Source organism: Hevea brasiliensis, unplaced genomic scaffold, assembly GCF_030052815.1.
Source record: "Hevea brasiliensis isolate MT/VB/25A 57/8 unplaced genomic scaffold, ASM3005281v1 Scaf309, whole genome shotgun sequence".
Lineage (NCBI taxonomy): Eukaryota > Viridiplantae > Streptophyta > Magnoliopsida > Malpighiales > Euphorbiaceae > Hevea > Hevea brasiliensis.
Window position 1 is genome coordinate 61,924 of NW_026614817.1, and position 22,977 is coordinate 84,900.

Genomic DNA, 22,977 nt, shown 5'->3' on the forward strand with positions numbered 1-22,977 from the left:
GCTCTGGTAAAAGAAGTAGAGGTACGGAATAGTAAGCTTCAGGAAAAAATGAAATATCAAGAGATACTCATAGAAGAGTATAAACAAGAAAACAAAAAGAAGAAGATCGAATTGAAGGAACAGGCACTACTCATCAACGATATTCTAAAAGAAGGTGCTAAGGAAAGAAAAGAAAAAGAAAGACAAGCTGCTCTCTATCAGGAGCTGAAAGAGAATGTTGACCAGCTGGAGAGAATGATAGCACAAGGAAAACAAGAACTCCTACCTGAATCCGAATATGCTCTGAAAGTGTTCAACCACGCCAGACAGGAAGAAAGGTTATATGAGTATCTCAAAAAATGTAATCTCATTATAAAGAACCTCCCTGAGCCTAGGTCGATATAAAGAATGCTGAATTATTCAGTTAATAGGATAATTTTTGGGCCATTGTTTAGCAAAATTATGAATGAATAGTATGACTCCCGTAGGAACCCCCTCGCCAGGGTCATGTAAAAAATTGGATGTGCCATATGGACAGGTATCATAAATGCGCATTCAATCCAGTCATTCATAGTCAGACTATCGAATGATGCCATGATAAAATTGATGCAATTATACTTCTGCAGACTTCATTTTGGCTCCCAAATGCCACTGTATCCTTTGTCCGAACCAGGACCTTTAGTTTTTTTTTACGAAATTCAAAATTTATTAAAAGTTTTTTTACTTCCCTATAGAAAATCAACATTGCTTCAAAAAAAGCAAGTCTGACCAAGCACACGGTTCAACCCAAACGAGTATACTTAACAAGATCACGAACAAGAAGACTAATGGAAGACCAGGAACAAGTACAGAACCTACAAGGGCAAGTGTCCGAGCTGAAAGATCAGGTCTCAGAACTTATGAGACTAATGAGGGAGATGTCCCAGAATAAACCTGCTTCAGAACCTAACTTACCACTACCTCCTCCACCACCTACAACAAATGATCCACACCAAGCTTCAACTTCTTTTACCTTTCAGTCACCTATCCCGGACCCGACAATCACTGTCAATCCGGCTATCATAAATAATGACCCACCTTTCTCCTACTATCCAGCTGTTTCTAATCTCGAACCATACCCTTCAGTCCTAGTCCCTCCAGTCCACTCCACCCCTCATCTCCCAACTGGGGGAGTATTTCATGCAATAGGAGAAAGTAAGACCAGGGAAAATGAGAAGTTGTCTGCTCTAGAGGAGAGATTGAGAGCAATAGAGGGGCTAAACATGTATGGTTCAGTCGATGTGGCGTCACTGAGATTGGTGCCAGACGTGGTGGTGCCGCCTAAGTTCAAAATCCCGGACTTCGACAAGTACACCGGGAACTCAGACTCCCGCATTCACCTGGCAACCTACATTGCTAAAATGTCTGCCTTGACAGAAGATGACAGACTTCTAATTCACTTCTTCCACGAGTGCCTCTCCGGAGCAGCCTTGAGATGGTGCATTCAGTTGGACAGGAGCAAACTACGCTCCTGGAAGGATTTAGCAGATGCATTCTTGAAGCAGTACAAATTTAACTGTGATGTGGCCCCCACAAGGAGGGACCTTCAAAACCTGGTGCAGAGAGACAGGGAAAGCTTCAAGGAATATGCCCAGAGATGGAGAGAAAAGGCGGCAGAAGTATATCCTCCGGTGACCGACAATGAACTATGCTCCTTGTTCATTGAGACGTTGAAGGCTTCTTACTTCAATTTGATGATTGGGAATACTTCCAACAGCTTCTCGGATATTATTAAAGCTGGCAAAAGAATAGAAGCTAATTTACGAATGGGATGACTACATGAGTCGACTGAGAATCCTGCGAAGAAAGCTGCCAATTTTGGAAAGAAAAAGGAGGGTGATGTGCATTCCGTCACCCGGCAGAATAATTACTCCTCACTTCCCCAAAATAACTACTGGCCATATCCTCCCCCTCATGGCCAAATCATTGCAAACACCCCACCTCCTTTCCCAAATTATCCACACTCGGGCCCACAAAATCTACCGCCTACGAATTATCAACCCAGGCCGCCTCCTCCACCTACCCAACCCAGACCACCTCAAAATAACGCCAAACCACAAAGAAACCCTGATCCACCCCTTCCCCTCCCACTCAATGAAATATACCGATACCTCGTCGGTATAAACCAGATTGTACCGGTTCCCCTAGACCCAATTCAGCCACCATACCCCAGGTGGTAGGATGCCACTGCCCGTTGCGAGTATTATGGAGGGGCGCAAGGGAATTCAACCGATAACTGTGGGGCACTCAGAGGGAGAGTGCACGCTTTAATCAGAAATGGGTGGTTAAAGATCGAGGGAAATGGTTCCCTCCCCAATGTTACCTCAAACCCGTTGCCCAATCATAATACGGGCAATGGTGTAAATATGATAGAGTCAGACGGAGAGAGGTCGGCACCAGAAGTAGACAAGCTGATTCCTCACTTTGAGGAAATTTTTAAGATGGCAGTAAGGGAAGGTTACCTCCACCCTCAAGCCTCAGAACATGAGGTTGAAACAGAATGCCCTTATCATGGAGAAGCGGCTGGTCATGAGCTGCAGGATTGTGAAGAATTTAAGCAAGAGGTCCAGAACTTATTATCCCTCAAAGTTCTGAGATGCCAGACAAGGTCGAAGATGGAAGGAGGAGTGAACACCGCTAGATTTAGCCAAAATGCTCCCACCTCTAAACCCAGAATCACCTTTTCACCCCCAGTAGCCTCACCACCAGTGACGATTATCCAAACCCCGCCTCAGCTCCCTGTCACTAATACCCATGCTATACCTTGGAATTATAACTTCCAAGTTTTCACCCAATGAGCGTCGAGCAGTACGTCGGCTCCTAATCTTGCTTCACCTCCGGCACCTCCAAAACCGTGCTTCACTCCTCATGAGCATTTTAAGATGACTTATGCCGGACCTACCAGTAGTACTACTCCCCAAACTAATCCTCAGCCCATCACTGCCACAAGATCTTCCCCACCTGAGCAAGAAGTCGAGTTTATAACTCGAAGTGGGAGATGTTACGGGAATGAAGAGAAAGAAAAGAAGCAAGGGAAAGTAAAAATGGGAGAGTCACAGAAGAGTACAGAGGAGGAGGTTGAGAAAACAAAAGAAGTAGAACCTACCGGACCGAGAGAGGAAGAGGAGCTGCTGCTTCAAATAATGAAGCAAAGTGAATATGACGTGGTGGAACAGTTAAGGACGACACCTGCCCAAATTTCACTGTTATCACTGATTCTGAGCTCTGAGGTGCATCGTCAAGCCCTGCAAAAAATTCTGGATCAGGCCTTTGTGAACCCCGACATCACACCGAGGCAGTTCGAGAAGATAGTGGGACAAATCCGGGCATCCAGTTTTGTCACTTTTTCCGAGGAAGAGATAGATCCTGCAGGCTTGGCAAACATTAAAGCCCTCCATGTGACAGTGAAATGTAAAGGTTGTATAGTGGCCAAGGTCCTTATTGATAATGGATCGGTGCTCAATGTATTGCCTAGTGCCACCTTGGCCAGGCTGCCGGTTGACCGATCGGATATACGTCAGAGTGCTATGGTGGTAAGAGCCTTTGACGGTACAAGAAGAGAAGTCCTGGGAGACATTGATTTGCCCCTCCAAATTGGCGCATGCACCTTCAACGTCACATTCCAAGTGATGAATATTGAACCGGCCTACACTATGTTGCTGGGGAGGCCTTGGATCCATTCAGCAAATGTTGTTCCTTCAACTTTGCACCAGAAGATAAAGTACATTATGGACGGCAAAATCATCACTGTGAGGGGGGAAGAAGCCATATTGGTCACCAAGCCACAATCACTTCCTTATGTGGAAGCGGCTGAGGAGTCGTTGGAAAGCTCTTTCCAAGCCCTCGAACTACAAGAAACCATCTCAAGAAATGAAGGGGCTATGGCTATGGTAGCCAAGATAATGTCAAAGAATGGGTATGAAGAGGGTAAAGGCCTAGGTGCCGCATTACAAGGGATTGTTGAACCTATACCGGCTATCCAGAAGGTAGGCTGCTGCGGTTTGGGTTATGAGGAAGATGCCATCATGGATGGGCGATTCTGGATGAGGAACAAACTTCGGGATCAGAGATTCAATCAGAAAATCGGGAGAATGAAGGTGGTCCCGAGAATCATGGAAGTCTTCACTAAACCGGTCATTGAAAATCCGGCAGAGGTTGAAGAATCACCCGATGAACCATCCATCGATGTCATCCACTTGGATTCCTTGTATGAGGCTCTGGTCTCGCCAATGGCTGAGGGGCAAGAACTGGACAACTGGACAGCAGAGGACATCCCTGTACTTAATTTCGAGTAAAGTACTTTTGGTTATCTACACTTGATCATTCTGTCCATGGTGGCAAGTGTAATATTGTAAATGGACCCTTTTCTTATGTCATAAATGTTAACGGATTAATAGCGCATTTTATATCCAATTCTCTTTTTCTTTCCTTTTGAATTCCATCCTTATAATATATTCTATTTTCGTTCATTCAGGACCATTCATCAATTAGCACCTAATAATTCAATAGACTCAGAAATTCCTCTGGTTAATTTTGAAATCCCCATAACTGCCATAACTTCAAGTGATCCTGAGGTGGAGTTCGCAGAAGAAAGAGATGAAAGAGATGTGCCTTCCTTAGTGCCTTGTGGAGACAAAACGTGCACCACAAACTTAGGCACGGAAGAAGAGAAAAGGGAACTTAAGGTTGTGGAGAGTAAAGAATTAGAAGATATGATCAGTCTGCTCAGAGAATTCCTGGATGTATTTTCATGGAGCTATGACGATATGATTGGTTTGGACCCCCATATAGTGACGCACAAAATTCCCCTAATTCCAGGGACAATCCCAGTAAAGCAGAAATTAAGAGGAATGAATCCTGACACGCTGCTCAAAGTTAGGGATGAGGTCAAGAAACAGTATGATGTTGGGTTCCTGGAAGTAGTTAAATATCCCCAATGGATAGCTAACGTAGTCCCGGTAATGAAGAAGGACAGGAGAGTCAGGGTGTGTGTTGATTACAGAGATCTTAATAAAGCGAGCTTGAAAGATGATTTCCCTCTCCCTCACATTGATGTGTTAGTAGACAATGCTGCGGGATTGGGTAGGTGGTCGTGTATCAATGGCGTCAGGGTACAATCAAATCCCAATGGATGAGGAAGACAAGGAGAAAACTGCTTTTATCACTCAATGGGGAGTATTTTGCTATCGGGCGATGCTTTTCGGGTTAAAGAATGCTGGAGCCACTTACCAACGTGCTATGGTCACATTATTCCACGATATGATGCATAAAGAAGTGGAGGTGTACGTGGATGATATGATCATCAAATCTAGGGGAGAAGAGAGCCATGTGCAGGTAATGAGGAAAGTATTTGAGAGACTCAAGAAATATCAGCTGAAACTGAACCCTGCCAAATGCATATTCGGAGCTAGTTCAGGGAAATGGTTGGGATTCATAGTGAGTGAGAAGGGAATAGAAGTTGATCCGGACAAAGTCCGAGCTATTCAAGAGATGCCATCCCCAAGAACAGAAAGAGAGGTGCGCAGTTTCCTGGGGAAGTTGAACTACATATCAAGATTTATTTCCAATCTCACTGCTAAAGCTGAGCCAATTTTTAGACTACTCCAAAAGAACAACACCACCCAATGGGATTCGGTCTGTCAAGAGGCTTTTGAGAAAATCAAGTAGTATCTGTCAAACCCACCAGTATTGGTTCCACCAGTGGCGGGAAGGCCTCTGATTCTGTACATGGCGGTCCAACAAAGCTCAATGGGATGTGTTTTGGGGCAACATGATGATACCGGCCGAAAAGAGAGGGCTATCTATTACCTGAGCAAAAAGTTTAATGATTGTGAGTCTAGGTACTCTTTCCTAGAGAAAACTTGCTGCGCACTAGCCTGGACAGCAAATCGCCTCAAACACTACATGTTGAATCACAAGACATGGCTCATCTCCAGGATGGATCCTATCAAGTATGTATTCAAAAGCCCATTCGTGCCGGGAAGGATAGCCAAGTGGCAGGTCATACTATCTCAATATGACATTGTCTATATGACCCGGAAAGCGGTGAAAGGTAGCGTAATCGCTGATCTCCTAGCAGAAAATCCTATCCAGGATTATGAAGCTCTGGATTTTGAGTTCCCCGATGAGCATATTAACGAAGTAGACTGCGGAGAAGAAGAACCAGCTGATACATGGGAAATGTATTTCGACGGAGCTATCAATTTATCTGGTAATGGAATCGGAACTGTATTGGTATCCCCGGATGGAAAACACTTCCCGATAGCTATCAAGTTGAGGTTTGATTGCACCAATAATGTCGCGGAATATGAAGCTTGTGTAATGGGTCTACAAGCTGCCATCGAAATGAAAATCAGAAAGTTGGAGGTATATGGAGACTCAGCTCTGATCATTTATCAAGTCAAAGGGGAATGGCAAACTAAGGATCCGAAGCTAATCCCATATCAGAAGTACTTACTGGAGCTGATTAAGAAATTCGAAGAAATTTCTTTCACTCACCTTAGTCGAGACAAGAATCAATTTGCAGATGCCTTAACCACTCTGGTTGTTATGGCTCAAATGGAAGAAGGGCAGACGACTCAGGTATTGAGGATTAAGGCAAGAAGTGAACCAGCTTACTGCTTCATGATCGAAGAAGAACCTGATGGTAAACCTTGGTACCATGACATCTTGCTTTACAGCAGAACCAGAGAATTCCCCTCAGGGGCGAGCAAAAACGAAAAAAAGATGATTCGGAGATTAGCATTGGGATACTTCCCCAGCGGAGAGACCCTATACAAGAGAAGCTCCAATGGCGAATTGTTGAGATGTGTGGATGCAAAAGAGGCGAAGAGAATCCTCTCCGAGACTCATGAGGGAAACTGTGCAACCCATGCCAACGGGCATATGATGGCTAAGCAAATCATGCGACGGGGATATTTTTGGACTACAATGGAAAAGGATTGCATTGAGTATTTTCGAAAGTGCCATAAGTGTCAGATCTATGCGGATCCGATAAATGTGTCGCCTCACAAATTGTTCAACCTCGTCTCACCATGGCCTTTTGCAATGTGGGGCATCGATGTGATTGGTCCCATCAACCCTAAGGCATCCAATGGGCACAGATTTATCCTATTAGCTATCGATTATTTCTCTAAATGGGTCGAAGCGACATCCTATGCTCACATTACACATAACACATTTCTCAAATTCCTCAGAAATAATGTCATCTGCCGGCACGGTCTCCCCAATGAAATCGTCACCGACAATGCCAAGAATTTGAATGGTCCGAAGATTCAGAAATTATGTGATCAATACAAGATCCGACATCTCAATTCCTCCCCATACCGTCCTCAGATGAATGGAGCGGTGGAAGCCGCAAATAAAAATCTCAAGAGGATAATCCGGAAAATGACGGTCACATATAGGGATTGGCATGATATGCTTCCCTACCCTCTTCATGCATACCGGACTTCTGTAAGGACCTCAACTGGTGCAACTCCTTACTCGCTGGTTTATGGGATGGAGGCTGTATTACCTATTGAAGTTGAAATTCCTTCCCTGAGGATTCTGAAGGAATCAGGGATTGATGAGTCAGAGTGGATCCAGTCGAGGTTGGATCAATTAAACTTGCTGGACGGAAAAAGGCTAGCAGCAGCATGTCATGGGCAGTTATACTAGAGGAGAATGGCTAGGGCATTTGACAAAAGCGTTCGTCTACGCGAGTTCCAACCCGGGGACCTAGTTCTGAAGAAAGTGCTGCCAAATCAAAATGATCCCCGGGGCAAATGGTCACCAACCTACGAGGGACCCTATGTGGTTAAAAAGGCATTTTCTGGTGGGGCCTTGATCTTGACCCACATGGACGGTGAAGAATTTCCAAGACCTGTGAATGCTGACACCGTCAAGAGATACTATGCCTGAAAAAAAAAAAAAAAAAAGAGTAGGGGTGAAAACCCGAAAGGGCGCTCCTAGCAAAATGTGTGAAAGAAGGCGAAAACCCTGGAAGGGCGCTTTCTGTAAAATGAGTGAGGGATGAAAACCCAAAAGGGCGTCCTGAAAGAGCGAGCTAAAAAAAAAAATCTAGGGGTGAAAACCCGAAAGGGCATCCTAAGAACCAAAAGGGAGAAATAAGGAAAGGAGCATGAAACCGAGAAGGGGAATAAACTGTCATGGCATGAGACTTCAGAGTACTAGAAATAATGGCAGTTAAGGGACTTCAAAGCTAACCACAAGGAATATGTGAGATCTATCCTTATACCCTTTTTTTTTTCTTTGAAACTCTTTTTTTTTTTTTAACCGTAATAAAGTCATACTTCATTCCCTATGCTTTTATCTTTCCCTTATACTCATTCTTTAACATTATCCTTCTGCAATCTCATTATTTAATGCGCTATTAATCAGTTAAAATTTTTGCCATGAGAATAGGATTTGACAATTGATAACCTCACGTACTTTACTATGAGATTTGCAGGGAATGGCCTAAAAAAAAAAAAAAACTAGAGGTGAAAACCTGGAAGGGCACTTCTAGTCAAATGGACAAAAGGAAAGTGAAAACCCGCAAGGGCGCTTTTCGTAAAATAAGAAGAAAGTCGGGAACCGAAAAGAGGCATCCGGAGAAATGAGGTCGTAGGTCAAGTCTTGTAACTCGTCCTCCATTAATCATTGGCCTTCGGGATCCTGTTAAGTACACTTCATCGGGGAAGAACCTTTCGTGTCAGGAATAGATTTGCTTTGTAAGTTGATTTTAATTTCCTGCATTTAAATTTCTTGTTATCAACCTCTGGTTCCTTGATCTAAGTTGATTTTAATTTCCTGCATTTTAAATTTCCTGTTATCAACCTCTGGTTCCTTGATCTAAGTTGATTTTAATTTCCTGCATTTTAAATTTCCTGTTATCAACCTCTGGTTCCTTGATCTAAGTTGATTTTAATTTCCTGCATTTTAAATTTCCTGTTATCAACCTCTTGTTCCTTGATCTAAGTTGATTTTAATTTTCAGCATTTTAAATTTCCTGTTAATCAACCTCGGGTTCCTTGATCTAAGTTGATTTTAATTTCCAGCATATTAAATTTCCTGTTATCAACCTCTGGATCCTTGATCTAAGTTGATTTTAATTTCCTGCATTTAAATTTCCTGTTAATCAACCTCTGGTTCCTTGATCCAAGTTGATTTTAATTTCTAGCATTTTAAATTTCCTGTTATCAACCTCTGGTTCCTTGATCTAAGTTGATTTTAATTTCCTGCATTTTAAATTTCCTGTTATCAACCTCTGGTTCCTTGATCTAAGTTGATTTTAATTTTCCTGCATTTTAAATTTCCTGTTATCAACCTCTGGTTCCTTGATCTAAGTTGATTTTAATTTCCTGCATTTTAAATTTCCTGTCATCAACCTCTGGTTCCTTGATCTAAGTTGATTTTAATTTCCTGCATTTTAAATTTCCTGTCATCAACCTCTGGTTCCTTGATCTAAGTTGATTTTAATTTCCTGCATTTTAAATTTCCTGTTATCAACCTCTGGTTCCTTGAACTAAGTTGATTTTAATTTCCTGCATTTTAAATTTCCTGTTATCAACCTTTGGTTCCTTGATCTAAGTTGATTTTAATTTTTAGCATTTAAATTTCCTGTTAATCAACCTCGGGTTCCTTGATATAAGTTGATTTTAATTTCCTGCATTTAAATTTCCTGTTATCAACCTTTGGTTCCTTGATCCAAGTTGATTTTAATTTTTTAGCATTTTAACTCCTGTTACCAATCTCTAGGTCACTAACTTAGGTATGCTTTAGTTCCCTAACTTCGAACACCTAATCGTCCAAAATATGAGTCTGAATCTTTACATAATTCCTACACGGGAAAATTTCTCTCTTTAATAGAAATTATGTAAAGAGGGTCAGCTGTCGACACCATGTTTTGGCCGATCCCCAGAATCAATGAGTTTCGAAATCGATCCCCAGCACTAAGTCTCCCTTAGCCAGCCAACTACATTTCCGATCTCCCTTTGCCGGACAACCACATTTCCGATCTCTCCTTAAAAGGAATCAAATCAATACTAAGTCCCCATGTCATTTAAAGCCTCACTGATCTCTCAGACCAATTGTCAAATCTCCTGACTAGTCAAATACATTCCCGATTTCTCTTGACAAACGAAATTGAACCAACACTAGATCTTTGTCACCAGTTTTATTGCCGATCTCCCTTCCAAAAATTTAGGAATAATCAAAGGTTCCAATCCGGTTTAATGATGAACCCGATCTTAAGTGTTCATGCCAAATTTTTAATTTTAATCAAGTCCCATTTAGCATTGGTTCCGTACCGATCTCATGCTTATTGTGTTTTCCGATCTCTTACACTTAGGCTAATAATTACTTTTAGTTGTTTTAATATGCTCAGACAATCAAGTACTTAAGCAATTTAGAGATTTTCCGATCACATCCATTCATTGAACAAAAGGGGAATTTCATTTCATATTAAATTTGTACAAGTCATTCGGCTGGAGGATCACCCCCAGCCTGATCTACATTTTGCTCACTTCCTCTCTCACCCTCAGCCTCCTCCTCGCTTTCTTCTTCGTCTTGGGGAGCCAGGTCTACCATCCAAGTGAAGTCCTCCTCGGGATATCGCTTCCTGAGCTCGGCCAAGAGATCCCTATGAGCGGTCACATAAGCACCGGCCTCCCTTGTTACCGCCTCTTCCTCTTTTGCTTTGAGCTCTTCAGTGAGGTGAGCAACTTCGCCAGCCCGGAGCGCCTGAACTTCCTCGAGAACACGATCTCGCTCGGCCAGAACATGAGCTTGCTCGGCCAGCTTGTCCTCATAGAACTTCATTCGCCCCTCAATTTGAGATATGTAGTCCTGAGCGGACGAAAGTTGGGATCGGAGAGAAGCCACCTCATGACCCATCTTCTCGACCTCCTTACCCAGGCGATGAGCCTTCTCCCGGACCATGTGCTGGTTCACCAAGCACTCCACGTTCAGGCTCATAGATCTGGTCAAGATGTCATCAAGACTATCCGGAGACAGCCTATCCCGATCTTCCCGAAGGCAGATGGAGGACCCCAGGACCTTAGCGAAACCCGAGTTTTCTTAAACCGTGCGGTTCTTCTCCAGCGAATGGATCAGGACTTGGGCACCGCGGGAAAGAGACCTTACAGGAGGTTGGGAAGGACCCCCTTCCGCACTCGGCGGCCCGGAGGAGGTGGGCGGCTCTTCTCGGTGAGGAGGAGATCGGACCACTTCTATGACCGGAGGTCCAGAAGGTTGAGACAAGCCTTCTTATATTTCCCCGGGCTCATGACCGGGCATTTGAAGCAGCTTGGAACGCTTCATCTCCCGTACCTTTCGGGAGATCTCTCTCTTCCGCTTCCGGCTCTCCTTTGAGGCTTTGTCGCTTGCCATACCTGCACAAAGAAAAGGTCAGTGAGATTGCTAAGGTCCAAAGATCAGAGATATAGAAAGTACCGAGGCCGAGGTCAGAAAGTTGATGCCCCCGATTCTCGCCAGTGATCAATTCCATTGTCCAGTGATGCAGTTCGGCAGTCACTGCATCCAAACAAGAGAACTTCTCTCTGCCCACCTGTTCTTTCAGCTCCATCACCATCAGGCCTTCTTCCCTATTCAAGGTGAGGCGCTTTGGAATTAAAGGGCCTTGGTGTAGCCAACACGAGGGAAACCCTCAAAGCCGTTCGAAATTTTGCTCCTTAGAATGAAGAAGCGATTCTTCCAATTCTTCAGGGAGGAGGGTAGATCAGTGAAAAGCCCACAATGCGGCTTCGCCTGGAAGAACCAATACTCGTCGTCCTTTCGACGAGTTAATCTATGTAGTTCGGCGAGTACCTTAGCTGTGGGGCGGAATCCTTTAGCTCGGCAGAGGCCTCTGAAGGCTACTAGGATCCGCCACGAGTTCGGGTGAACTTAGGCTATGCACACTTGGTGAAATTTTAAAACTTCCTTGAAGAAGTCATCAAGAGGGAACCGCAGCCCAGCTTTTAGTTGCTCTTCGTATATTATAATCATGTCGTTCTCTTCGAAGAAGTGATCGGCTCGGTGATCGCCATGACACCGGATGAGTTCGTATGAATCAGGCTCAATGTTGTATTCCTGGCTGAACGACTGTAGGACGATTTCTTGCAAGATTGATGGCAGCTCGTCCATGGGAAGATTCTCTCTCCCTGAAGGAGGAACGTGCCTTAAGGGTGCTGCTTGTCCCCGAGCTGGAACAGAAACCCTAGGAGGTTCAGGTCGCACGCTTGGTCCGACCACCTCCACTTCATCAGATGACCATGAGATCTGAACGGAAAGGGGGCTTGCCGCTCTCTGACCCTCAGCGCCGCTCATTTTCAAAGGAAATAGAGATTTTAAACTAAAAGAAAGATCAAAACCTTTACCGGGGTCTGATCGGTGTCGGAAGAGCTTGAGAAAATAAGAGAATTTTGCAGTTGTTCGCGAGAAACCAAAAATGACATAAGGAGCAAATGGCTGGCCCTTCCCCTATTTATACCCGTCGAGCATTTAATGCTCACGATGCCCCAAGCGATGCATCGGTTAACGATCTGCCGATGCTTACGACACGCCTCACGAATATTCTGGAGATTCCATAAAGAGATCGGCTAACTATAGAAGCGGCAGATTAAAGTGCTTTGAATTGCAGATCGGATAAATTCATTCAAATTAAGAGTCAGATCGGGTAAATACTTCAGAGATCGGAAATAACCAATGAAATAATGATAAGATGATAATTGACAAAATAAAATTTTATTTCCAGAAGGTCGGATTACATCATTTGGGCGACCTCTAGAGATCGGATTACATTAAAGGTCTGATTACATCATTTGGGAGATCTCTAAAGATCGGATTACATTAAAGGTCTGATTACATCATAAGGGCAATCTTTAGAGGTCGGTGGAACATCCTATCTAAAAGGCCTATGTCAAAGCCTAGTCTCGTGGCTGAGTCAAAAGATGTGTTTGACCAGGAGACCGACTGTTAACATCGGATAGATGTACAGCTTAGATGGGGGGACTATGACTATCATGAGAATGATAGAGGTCGTCATCAAAGTTCTGCTTCAACCGAGCATTGTTGGAACACCCAGTGTGGTGAGAAGCCAGATGAACGCCAAGGAGCAGTCACCGGTGTCAAGGGGAATATTAGTAGTCTTCTCGCCCGAAATCAGTTCGCTATTTGCATCGGTCGAACGATTCAAGGCCAATGAGATCGAGGTCTTTGATCCAGGTCAATAAATTAGTCCGGTTCTCTCACGGTCATCAAATGAAGTTATCATAATTTCCTGTTCACCAGGATAGTAAATTTTCAAGCAAGGAACAAAGCGGGTAACCGGAAAAAGATCAAAAGCGGTTACCATGTCCGGGAATGTTGCCGGAGCAATTAAAACAGAAAATGAGAGAGGAAAAGAGAAGAAGTTCAAATGCAGGGGGCTTCCCGGTTGAAGGTATATATATAAGAAAAATTCGAGCATTTATTGCAAGCGGAAAACGAAGCGAACGCTTCGGAAATCGAGGGAATAAATGCTTTGACTAAACTAGACCGGATGAAGGAGGAGACCAGAGTAGTAGGGATCGGAAAAGAGGAGCCCGGCATGAGAAGATCGGAAAAGAGAAGAGATCGGAAAGCGAAGAAAATAAGATGCCTACCATGATCGTCATGATCAAAGCCGAGGTAGTTAAAGCATTGCAGATAAAATCTCAACCGCACGCCCCAGAATTGCCCACATTACTGACATATGCCAGGACATGTCATGACAGTGCTGTACATCCTAATCTCCACTGTTGATCCGACTTGTAAGGACGAGCCTGGAACCCTTGGATCAAAGGAGAAGACGACAAGACCAGCGCCTTTCACTCCTAGCCCTCGGATCACCCCGGACAAGAGAATTTGGGACCGTCAGATTAGAAGAGGAAAAGAACAAATATTCTGAAGGAAATCTCGGCCGTCCGTTCTGATTCTCTTTAATTCCGGAGCTTCAGATCATGTCCTTTGAAATCCTGACCCTCCATCTCCCTCAAAATAGATCTTGACCCTTCAGGTGAAGCACCCGGTTCCTATAAATACCTGCATGAAAACTGTTCAAAGGGGACGGAAAAAAAAAAAAGAAAAGGGTGGTGACTATAGTAGAAGAACTCTGAAATTTAATTCAGTTCGTTACTCTGCTATTTTCAAGCTTTCATAAGAAAAACTTTGGAAACCAGTTTTTCGAAGTGTTCTTTTGCAAAAGGGATATTAGAATACTGAAACTCTCTATTTTCAGTTCGTTCATTATCCTGTGACGCTCTCACTTTCAGTTCTTTGTTATCTTTATCTCTACTCCCCTTGTCCAAGCTCAACTTCATTTTAAACTCAGTTACTATTTTGACCCGATTGCATTTTAGTAAAGCACCCCTCATTTCAAGGCGAACCTTGGCCCCCAGGCTATCAGCCCACAGTCCTATTGCATTTTGTGATTTTGTAGTTAGTTCAATAGATTTGACTCCCTACAGGTGAGTGTTCATATTGCCTTTTATTAAGTGCTCATTCTTATTTTACATATTTCCTGTGTTCTTTTTACGTATGTAATTTTCTCCAAGTTTATGTTACGCTAAAGAACGCGAAGAAGATTATTCTCGAGTTCACTTCTTTGTTGATCGATCCATTCTTTTTGTTAATCTTTGTTATTTTTGAATGCAAGTCTTTTAGTCCCGAGTAGCATATAAATGATTGGATAAAATGTAGGTAACTGTATCTTAAGGGTCTCTTTAATATAACGAAAGGTCTGAATAATAAGTCAGGAAAATAGTAAGACCGAATCACTAGAATAACACAAAAGACAATTGGGTAAGACGTCACAAGGCAGAGTAAAACCGAACCTTAAGATAAATAAATGGGATAGATCGAGTACCAAAAGGTACTGGTAAAGGTGACCACATAGGAAGGTCGGAAAATTCAGTTTGGTATCCCCTGCCTAGTCACAAGGTACCAATGAGTTAAAAGAAGCCTTATTCCGATCCCCGGCATCTTCGAATGCCAAAACCCTTAATCTTAGGTTCTTACAGCGTGTAGCTGTAATCAAACTTCGAGAGGTCGGAAAAGTCCTTATCCGACTCCCATTAAAATAAAGGAGATCGGAGGAGAGTTCTTATCCGATTCTCACCCAAAATTTTAATGAATATTTAAAAGAGATCGGAGGAGAGTTCTTATCCGATTCTCACCTAAAATCTTAATAAAATTAAAAGAGATCGGAGGAGAGTTCTTATCCGATTCTCACCCAAAATTTTAATGAATATTTAAAAGAGATCGGAGGAGAGTTCTTATCCGATTCTCACCCAAAATCTTAATAAAATTAAAAGAGATAGGAGGAGAGTTCTTATCCGATTCTCACCCAAAATTTTAATAAATATTTAAAAGAGATCGGAGGAGAGTTCTTATCCGGTTCTCACCCAAAACTTTAATATTAAAAGGGATCGGAGGAGAGTTCTTATCCGATTCTCAATCCAAAATTCTAATATAAAAGAGATCGGAGGAGAGTTCTTATCCGATCCGCAAATTGAATTCTAACAAATACACAAATGGCCCCCTTAAATAAAACTAATATGCAACAGTAACTCACTAAGGGTCAACTCATTTATTTATGTATCTGGGCAACCCGAATTGGTGAAAAATCAAACATTCCTTTTTATTAAGAGGATTAACATTTCCATTCAAACCCTCCTAACTATCAATTCTAATTTATAAACGCGAAGTTAAATCTGCTTACCCTTATTGAGGGACGAGGTGGGGTGCCTAACACCTTCCCCACCCGTTTACGGACCCCGAACCTAGAATCTCTGTTTTTGAAGTGGTTTCATTTTAATTTATTTTCGCAAGTGGTTTTCTTTAATTTCCCTCAAAATTAAAGTGACGACTCCTCACTCTTTCCCACTTCGGTGAGTGATCGTCCAGGCGACCGCAAAACACCTTGCAACAATTAGCATTTAAATTTATTTAATTTGAAGGATTTAAATATTAAAATCACAAATTAGTGCAAGCAAACTAAATAAAACAAATTATTAATTACTAATGATTTAACCAAATTAACTATTTTGTATTAGAACTTGACTTATTTCTATTTAAGTAATTTAATTTAAATGATTTTATAAAAAAATTATATACTTAAATTAAATTTTAAAATGATAAAATTTATTTAAATGTTATTATTTGACATAATTTACCAAAGACTCTGCTTATCATCATTATTTTTAGTTTCTATTTCCTTGGTTTATGTGATGAACTCTTTCCAATTTGATTAAATATCACTTATCATGTTGATATAGTTTAGATGCAATTTTATTTTTCAATACAAAACATTTGCCTTTTTTTAATCCCAATCAAGTTCCATACCCTGCTAATGCAAGTCCTTGATGATTCCTTTTCAAGACTTTATTCCCATTACCTTTCAAATTCCATTGCCTTAGCCTTAGCAACATCTTAGACTCATCACCACAAGGAACCAGAGTGGGCTAAGAAAGTGGCTGCACATTTGAAGAACTCTATTTCAAGTGACTTGGTTTGGTGATAAAGCCTTTCAATAATGTCGAGCTCTTCGCCTGTCAAAGGGACACTAAGTTTATCCTGCAACTCTTCAGTTTGCATCCACTATCCATCACAGTGCCTTTATCAATCTGGAAAACCCTGTTGATATAAGGAAGACTAAAAAGAGAGCAAGAGCATATAAACTGGCTGGGATGCTGCTGAAACCAAGGGAAACAAAAGCAATGTTTGGAAACCAGTAAATCCCATATGAGCAAATGGAGTTCAATCATGCTCTGCTGAATGGTTTATCATAACAGAAGAAGAATGATTAAAAGATTAAACTAAAACTTAGTTTGTCCTAAGTTTAGTTAAAAAACTCAATTTAAAAAATGAACATATATTCTCAAAACCAATCAATTCTCAAAACAAATATAAGGGATGTTTAACTGTAGAAATATAATATAGCTAGACAAAAACATTAATTATGCATTACATTACTTAATCTAAAATAGAAATAACTACCCAAGATTATAGCACTCAAACTCTAATTAACCTTCATAAACTAGCAAAACAACTAAAATTGGAAAATTATAAATGTAGTTCCAAGTCCAACATTGTACTATGACTTACACTTGCACCATCCCCATTCTCCCCTTTACTGCCATTGTCCCCAACCTTAAACAGTGCCAACCAGAGTTCTCCATTGCGCCTAAAAGACCAAAGCTGCACTATGTTGTTTTGTTTGAATTTCCATGATGATCCCTGATGATTCCTTTCCAAGACTTTCTTCCAACTCGATGTCAACACATAGGTACTACTACTTTTCAAATTCCACTGCCTTAGCAATATCTTAGACTCATCACCACAAGGTTCCATAAGTGTAACAGGTATGTTCTCCTTCTGCTCCTTTAACTTGCTCTTCTCATCCTCTGTAAGAAAAATGGAATCTCTTATCTGCTTAAAAGGAATTGACAAACGATCATGGTGAGGATTTAAATCAGTAGCAAACATCTGTTTCATTATCACCAACTTCACATCAGTGCCTCCTTTTGTTCGAATTTTATCCCACCACTCATCAGGCATGTCAGGTGGCATCTCGAAACCAAAATTTGTAAAACAGGTCCTGTTTGGTCTCTTCAGCAATTTCATTTTCTTCTTTTCATCTTTAGTACTGTTACCACTTTCAGAGCATCATTTGCCATAGACCCTTCTCTTGATTTCGTTCATGCTCCAAGAAGACTTCTCATGAAGAAATAAAAACAAAGGAGAAAGAGGTTTCTTGTCTTGGCGTTGTCCATGGCCCTTGCTTTTCTTGGGCACTGATGTAGCAAGTCGGTCATCATGCTTGCTCATGGCTTCAGCTCTTACATGTTGCACAAAAGCAGTCAGAATACTTTCTTCCACTAACTTGATCGCATCCATTATTCTATCGAAACACCCACCATCATCATTGGCATCAAGAACTCTGCCCATCTTTATTTCTCTCTTCTCAAGCGAAAAAATATTTCTACACATTTCAACAAGCACATACCTATATATAGTTTATGACTTCAATTAATCCTTATTGTAGGAGGATTAGTTTAGGATAAATCCTTGTTGTTGTGGGTTTGAGCTAACTATATTCTACCTTTCTTGTTATTGATAGGAAAAAGTGTAATTAATGATACCCTAGTTAATGAATGGTTCAAGCAGTAATTTAACTCTCTTAAAATTCCTTCAAGATTGGTATTTGTTGATATCTTTCATTAATTTTCTTTGCATTAATTAATTATTTGTGATATCTTTCATCTGTTTACATCATTTATCTATTGATATCTTTCATTACTTTATTTATAATAATCTTACTCTGCTTCAAAATCTTAAATGCGCGTGACAAGCTTGTGTCTAGTTCCTTTGCGAACGGCTGACATTAATTTTTTTATTATCTCTAATTTATTAATGGTTATTATTTTAGTTGATAACGTTAATTTTTAATATGTTTAATTTATTAGCAGTTACTTTAGCTTTATATTTAAAATTATGGGATTTTTTATATAATTTATTAATGATAATTTAAATTTGATCATGATCATGTGTTTATTCTCAAAATTTAGTTTTCTAATTTCTAAATTGTATTATAAAAATTTTGATATCTTTAAATTTTTTATATATTTTTTTGGTATTAAAAATTTTATATAATTTTTATCATAAGTGTCATAATTATTTTTGAAATACAATGGAAATAAAGTATAGATAAGGTTATAGGCCTTAACGAGTTTTTAATAATTCATTCTAAAGAATTTAAATACAATTTAAATTTCCAAAAATAATTAAAAGAAAATATTTTATTGTGCATCTTTGATCACTTTATTTATTGTGAATAACATATATGATTCACTTGAAGTTCACCTTCCATTTATATCTGAGAGTTTCTTAATAGTGTAGCCATTTACAGTGCTTTCTATAAGATTTTGTCTGTGACTTTAAAAAAGTAAATGGGCCAAAATCAATTCTTTTAATGTGGCCTAATATTAATTCATATTTATTTTAATTAAAACAATTCTAATTGTAATTGTACAAGGATTACTTGATAGACGTACCAGATTAAGTCTTAGATATATATATATATATATATATATATATATATATATATATATATATATATATATATATATATATATATATATATATATATATTAATTCATATTTATTTTAATTAAAACAATTCTAATTGTAATTGTACAAGGATTACTTGATAGACGTACCAGATTAAGCCTTAGATATATATATATATATATCAAAAGCTCATACAAATTCTCTTTTATAAAGTGAAAGATATTAGGGTCATTTTAAAAAAGTCTTTCATCGCTAAGTTTTGTGTGTGAATCAAGAAGGGTTAAGATGGATGAGAAAATAAAAGAGAATTTGTGGATGAAGAAGAGAAATTGTGATGGAAAATCTTGATTCATTCTATCAAGCTTGGTATGTATTTATACATCTGTGTAGGATATAAATTAGGAAGACAATGATTCTAATTACATAATTACAACTGATTATAATATATAATTTAGCCTAAAATACAGCAACTAAAAGAGGAACAAATCAAGATAATCAAATTAAGACAATATCTCAACAACCCCCTCAAGCTGGAGCATATATGTCATAGGCTGTAAGCTTGTTGCAAATCTATTCAATTTGAGCACCTCGAAGGGGCTTAGTAAGGATGTCTACTAACTGATCATTCGAATTAACAAAATTGGTAGCGATGCATTTGATTTAATTTTCTGTCTAATAAAGTGACAATTTACCTCTATATGTTTGGTTCTTTCATAAAAGATTATATTAAAGGCAATATGAAGAGCTACTTGATTGTCACATATTAACTTCATTTGCTTAACTTCTCCATATCTTAATTGTTGAAGAAGATGGTTTAACCAGATAAGTTCACAAGTAGCCAGGGTCATGGCTCGATATTGTACTTCTACACTTGACCTGACAATTACATCCTGTTTCTTACTCTTCTAAGATATTAAATTCCCTCCAAGTAAGACACAGTATCGTGAAGTAGATTGTCTATCGGCAGGGGACCGTGCCCAATCTGCATCAAAGTATCCAACAACTTATGAGTGACCTTTGTCCTCATATAACAAACCTTGTGCTAGAGCTCTTTTAATTAAATTAAGAATGTGAATTATTACATCCTAATGACTACTACATGCTTAGTGAAATTGACTGACAATACTCACAGCAAATGAAATGGATGGCCTTGTTATTGTAAGATAATTTAACTTTCTAACCAATCTTCGGTATCTACCAGGATCTTCCAATTGCTCCCCTTGTCTAGGACAAGTTTGACTTTTGGGTCCATTACCCATCTACATATTTGCAGTCTAACATTCCTATCTCTTCCAAAATATCTAGAGCATATTTCAGTTGAAAAATAGCAATGCCTGTTTTGGACTGGGCTACTTCAATCTCCCCAGATCTTTAGTCTGAACGTGGCTAAACAAATGTTGTTTGAGCTGAGACATTCCATCATGGTCATTACCTATTATGACAATGTCATCAACATATACTACAAGAAGAATACTTTTACCATGCTCATCATGACTAAAGAACACTGAATGATCTATTTCACTTTGAGACATTCCAAACTATTGGACCACTGCACTAAATCATCCAAACCATGCTCTTGGAGACTGTTTCAATCCATTTAATGACCGTCGTAGGCGGCAAACTAGGCCAGACTCCCCCTAAGTAACAAAGCCTGGCAGTTGCTCCACATATACCTCTTCAGCCAATTCACCATGTAAGAAGGAATTTTTAATGTCCAACTAATGAAGATTCCAATGATTGATTGCTGCTAAAGAGATTAGGAGACAGACTGATGCAGTTGAAGAGCTTGGTTTCTTGCATTCCTTAATGACAAGGAATTTGAAGGGGAATATTAATATAGATACAATGTCGCAGGAGCATGGTGCATTGTGAGTTAAGGAAATGAAGTGGATTGGGAAGGCGTGAAAGAATATTTGAGTTGTTGGGTTATTAGGGAATCTATTGAAGCTGTTAGAAGAATTTATTAGAGCTATTATCATAGTTATGAAGGAAGCCAATTAACAAGAGACACTTGGCAAGCATTCCAGGATGAAGGGGCATGCAAGTATAAGCCAAACAAACTCTTTCTTTTATATTAGATGTATGAGATTATATTGGACAATTGTTGTATTTATGATATGTGATCAATAAAGTCTCTTATCTATTAATTCTTTCTCTCCTAAGTGTCTTCCTTCATTTCTCTTCTTATCTCTTCCTATTCTTTTATTCTGTTTTGGTTGATTATGTTTCACCTTTAAAAACCTTACTTAAAAAACCTTCTATTGTCCAAAACACAAGTTCAAGGTTTTTAAACCCTGAAAATCTCCCATTAATTTAAAAAACTTCATCCCAAATGAAAGGTTAAGGTATATGTAAGTTTTAAAGAGAAAATCTTTTTAATCCACTAATTTAGTGGGTTAGAAGATGGAGATTTTTAAAACCTCAAAAACCTTATCAAAAAACCTTCTACTCTCCCAAACACAAGTTTAAAGTTTTTAAACCTTGAAAAACTTATTTCTTTAAAAATACCACCCCCCCCCTCCCCCCCAAAACAAAGGGTAAGATGTAAAGAGTGGGGAGATCGGCTATCTCCCATTGTGTAGCTCATAAATTATTGCTCAATCCATTGGGCGTCCATTAAATTAAAAAAAAAATTATAATTTGCTGTATCGATTATGTTGGGATGTGGCAGTATTGGGTTCCAATGGCCACGTATCTACATAAGGAGTTGTTTGTCAGTTGTTGAATGCAGTTAATAACTAACGGGCATGCAAATAACAATACCAAACTATCTGGTGAAAGCTTTAAAATGGCAGCTGATAGCTGATATAATATCTATCAGCTGCCTTTTGCATCAGCTCTATAATTAGAGCAGTTCATGAATTGCAGTAGAATCTTTTTATTGTTCGATAAAAATACTCATACATATTTTAATGATTATAATTTATCGTGCCTTAAGTCCCATTTATATTAAGTGGTAAATTCTCTCACACGCAACTTTTTTGACAATATGAAATGACTTTCATCTCATATTTAAACCTTTGGTCTAAAACTGTGAAAATTCTTTAGAAATGTTTTTTTTTTTAATTTTCCATTTTTGCCCAAATTTCTTTTTTTTTTATTTTTTTTTAATTTCTTCTTAAGTTATTGAATTACTTTTTTTATTATTTATTTGTGATATAATATAAATCAATTGTAATAAGTTATTAGCTATCAGCTAACAGCAACAGCTATCAATCATTAGTTAATCTTAATATTTGGAAGGTATGAAATTTATAATTTAATTAATTTTAATATAATCTATATATAAGTATATAATTAATTTTAAAAATTAACAACAATGATGATAAAAATATTTATATTTAAATATAATTATAAATGATAGATATAGTAATAATAATTAAATATTAAAAATAAATATTTACCAAATATTAAAAAAAATATATATATATATATAATTACTTTATTATTAAAATTTCTATTAAATAATTTATCAATATGATTTTAATAATTATCCATATGTAATGCAGGAATTGAATTAGCATTAACATAAAGCTGAATGGTGGAAGAATGAATGCAACTTATTAATTTGAAATTAAAAGCCTAATGATAGTCCGAATGATATAATCATTAATTTGAAATTTATTATTAATGATAAGGATAATGAAATGGATATAGAGAATTTAAAAGCCTAATGATTCTCGCTGTGCCTGGATTATTACAGAAATGGGTAAAAGATCAAATTATTATGATAATATATAAATTTTATAATTTAATTAATCTTAATTATAATTAATATTTTATAATTATGTTTAAAATTAATGACAGTTATATGACATGTCAGTTCAACAAGAGTTGAGAGCATCTCCATCGCAATTGTCACTCCGTACGTGTCTGTTTCTTATT

The 22,977-nt window shown here is 39.0% G+C and overlaps 1 protein-coding gene across 1 annotated transcript; it reads right to left on the reverse strand.

Moving 5' to 3' along the window:
* Window positions 1–16,574: 16,574 nt before the first annotated feature.
* Window positions 16,575–17,970, reverse strand: LOC110663573 (putative B3 domain-containing protein At2g27410). Its single transcript, XM_058142016.1, has 3 exons — window positions 17,759–17,970; window positions 17,128–17,677; window positions 16,575–16,715 (listed from the first exon to the last, which is right to left on the reverse strand). Exons 1-3 carry the CDS (start codon window positions 17,968–17,970, stop codon window positions 16,575–16,577), a joined length of 903 nt encoding a protein of 300 aa, XP_057997999.1.
* Window positions 17,971–22,977: the final 5,007 nt, after the last annotated feature.